Source organism: Mandrillus leucophaeus, unplaced genomic scaffold (genome assembly GCF_000951045.1).
Source record: "Mandrillus leucophaeus isolate KB7577 unplaced genomic scaffold, Mleu.le_1.0 Scaffold504, whole genome shotgun sequence".
Classification (NCBI taxonomy): domain Eukaryota; kingdom Metazoa; phylum Chordata; class Mammalia; order Primates; family Cercopithecidae; genus Mandrillus; species Mandrillus leucophaeus.
The window spans coordinates 1,107,859-1,109,958 of NW_012105410.1; the positions used below are offsets into that span (position 1 = coordinate 1,107,859).

Genomic DNA, 2,100 nt, shown 5'->3' on the forward strand with positions numbered 1-2,100 from the left:
CTCCCAAAGTGTTGGGATTACAGGTGTGAGCCACCACATCCAGCCTCTTTCACTTTTTAAACTTTGTTCTTCAGCATAGAATAAGACTAGCAGGATAAAAGAAGAACAGTTATTTATTTATTTGAAACAGGGTCTCACCATGTCACCTAAGCTGGAGTATAGTGGCAGCATCATAGCTCACTGCAGCCTTTCAACTCCTGGGCTCAAGGGATTCTCCCTCTTCAGCCTCTTGAGAACCTGGGACTACAAGTGTGTGCCACCATGCCCAGCTAATTTTTAAATTTTTTTTCTTTCTTTCTTTTTTTTTTTTTTTTTGAGGCCTCAGAGTTTCACTCTTATTCCCCAGGCTGGAGTGCAGTGGTGTGATCTCGGCTCACCACAACCTCCGCCTCCTGGGTTCAAACGATTCCCCTGCCTCAGCCTCCTGAGTAGCTGGGATTACAGGCATACGCCACGATGCCTGGCTGATTTTGTATTTTTAGTAGAGACAGGCTTTCTCCATGTTGGTCAGGCTGGTCTTGATCTCCCGACCTCAGGTAATCCAACCACCTCGGTCTCCCAAAGTGCTGGTATTACAGGCGTGAGCCACCGTACCCAGTCATTTTAAAATTTTTTTGTAGAGATGAGGTCTTGCCATAACCCAGGCTGGTCTCAAACTCCTGGGCTCAAGGGATCTTCCTTCCTCAGCCTCCCAAAATGCTAGGATTACAGGTTTGAGCCATCGTACCTAGCTGAAAGTTTAGTTCTTTTTAGGTAGATCAGAGATAGCTTATCTAAAAAGATGACATTTCACCTAATTAATATTCCAATAGCAAAATCCATTGAACTTATTGAATGTTATGTCAAGCATTCTCACATGGTTTATCTCATTCAGTTCAAACCACTTTGCAGGCCTGCTCTCGGCCAGGCCTAGTGCTGGAGGCACAAAGGTAAATCAAGACAAACATCAGCTGGGCACAGTTGGCTCACACCTGTAATCTCAGCACTTCAGGAGGCCAAGGCAGGAGGATCGCTTCAGCCCAGGGTTTTGAGACCATGCTGAGCAACATGGAAAAACCTTGTATCTATCAAAAAATCAAAAAAATTAGCTGAGTGTGGTGGTGCACACCTGTAGTCCCAGCTACTCTGGCTGGGGAGGAACTGAGGCGGAAGGATTGCTTGATCCCTAAAGATGGAGGCTACAGTGAGCCTGGGCAACAAAGCAAGACACCCTTAAAAAACAAAACACAAGCATCTGTCTGCAAGCTTAGAGTCTCCCACGGGAGACATAAACAGGCTAAACGGTGCAGTCTGGTCAGTGCTATTTATAATCTAGGAACCTTACATATTATATCCCCACTCTAACCTTGTCTCTGTTAATGTTCTATAGACTCCCCATCCCCAGGATGTCAACCTCAACCCCTCAAGGCCATACCTGGACCCAGCGGGTGAAGAAGGAGGATGAGGAGGAGGACCCGCTGGACCAGCTGATCTCCCGCTCTGGCTGTGCTGCCTCCCACTTTGCAGTGCAGGAGTGCATGGCCCAGCACCAGGACTGGCGGCAATGCCAGCCACAGGTGCAGGCGTTCAAGGATTGCATGAGTGAACAGCAGTCGAGGCGGCGAGAGGAGCTGCAGAGGAGGAAAGAACAAGCCAGTGCCCACCACTGAGACCTCAAACCACCTATCCCCAGTAGATGGCCCTGCCAAGATCAGCACCCAGCAAGATTATAGAGGAAGAAATCCTAAATGCTGGGTGTGGGAGGTATAAAACATGCGGATAGTTTTTGGATCTGGAGTTGAGAGCCATGGGTTTAGACGTGACTGGCACAAACAGCTGTCATATGTTCGTGGTCAGATCTCACACATCCTCAGCTGTCTTGTTCCACCAGTATTTGCCAGGAAAACAAAGAATGTGGTAAGGGATGCTCCCCCACCCCACATCTTGGGTCAGTGTGCCAAGTACTGAGATGATTTTAGGGACATTTTATTTTAAATTAAATTCACAAACTAATGGTAAATTGATTACCTGATTAGTGCTTTTCTCTTTCATCACTTGTTCTGGATGTTTCAGTCAGTTTAGTGGAAGGAAGAAAGCAAATGGGGAAACTTTTTATTCAAA

The 2,100-nt window shown here is 46.8% G+C and overlaps 1 protein-coding gene across 3 annotated transcripts in view; it reads left to right on the plus strand.

The window, feature by feature from the left end:
• Positions 1 to 2,100, plus strand: part of LOC105551053 (cytochrome c oxidase assembly factor 4 homolog, mitochondrial) — an 8,170-nt gene extending 6,070 nt beyond the window's left edge. For 2 of the 3 annotated variants that reach the window (XM_011996192.1, XM_011996193.1), the window contains one exon: positions 1,370 to 2,100. In XM_011996192.1, the coding sequence (XP_011851582.1) occupies positions 1,386 to 1,649 (264 nt within the window). In that variant the 5' untranslated portion in view covers positions 1,370 to 1,385 and the 3' untranslated portion in view covers positions 1,650 to 2,100. Of the gene's footprint in view, positions 1 to 1,023 lie in introns of all 3 variants that reach the window. The other variant, XM_011996191.1, reaches the window with a different exon arrangement.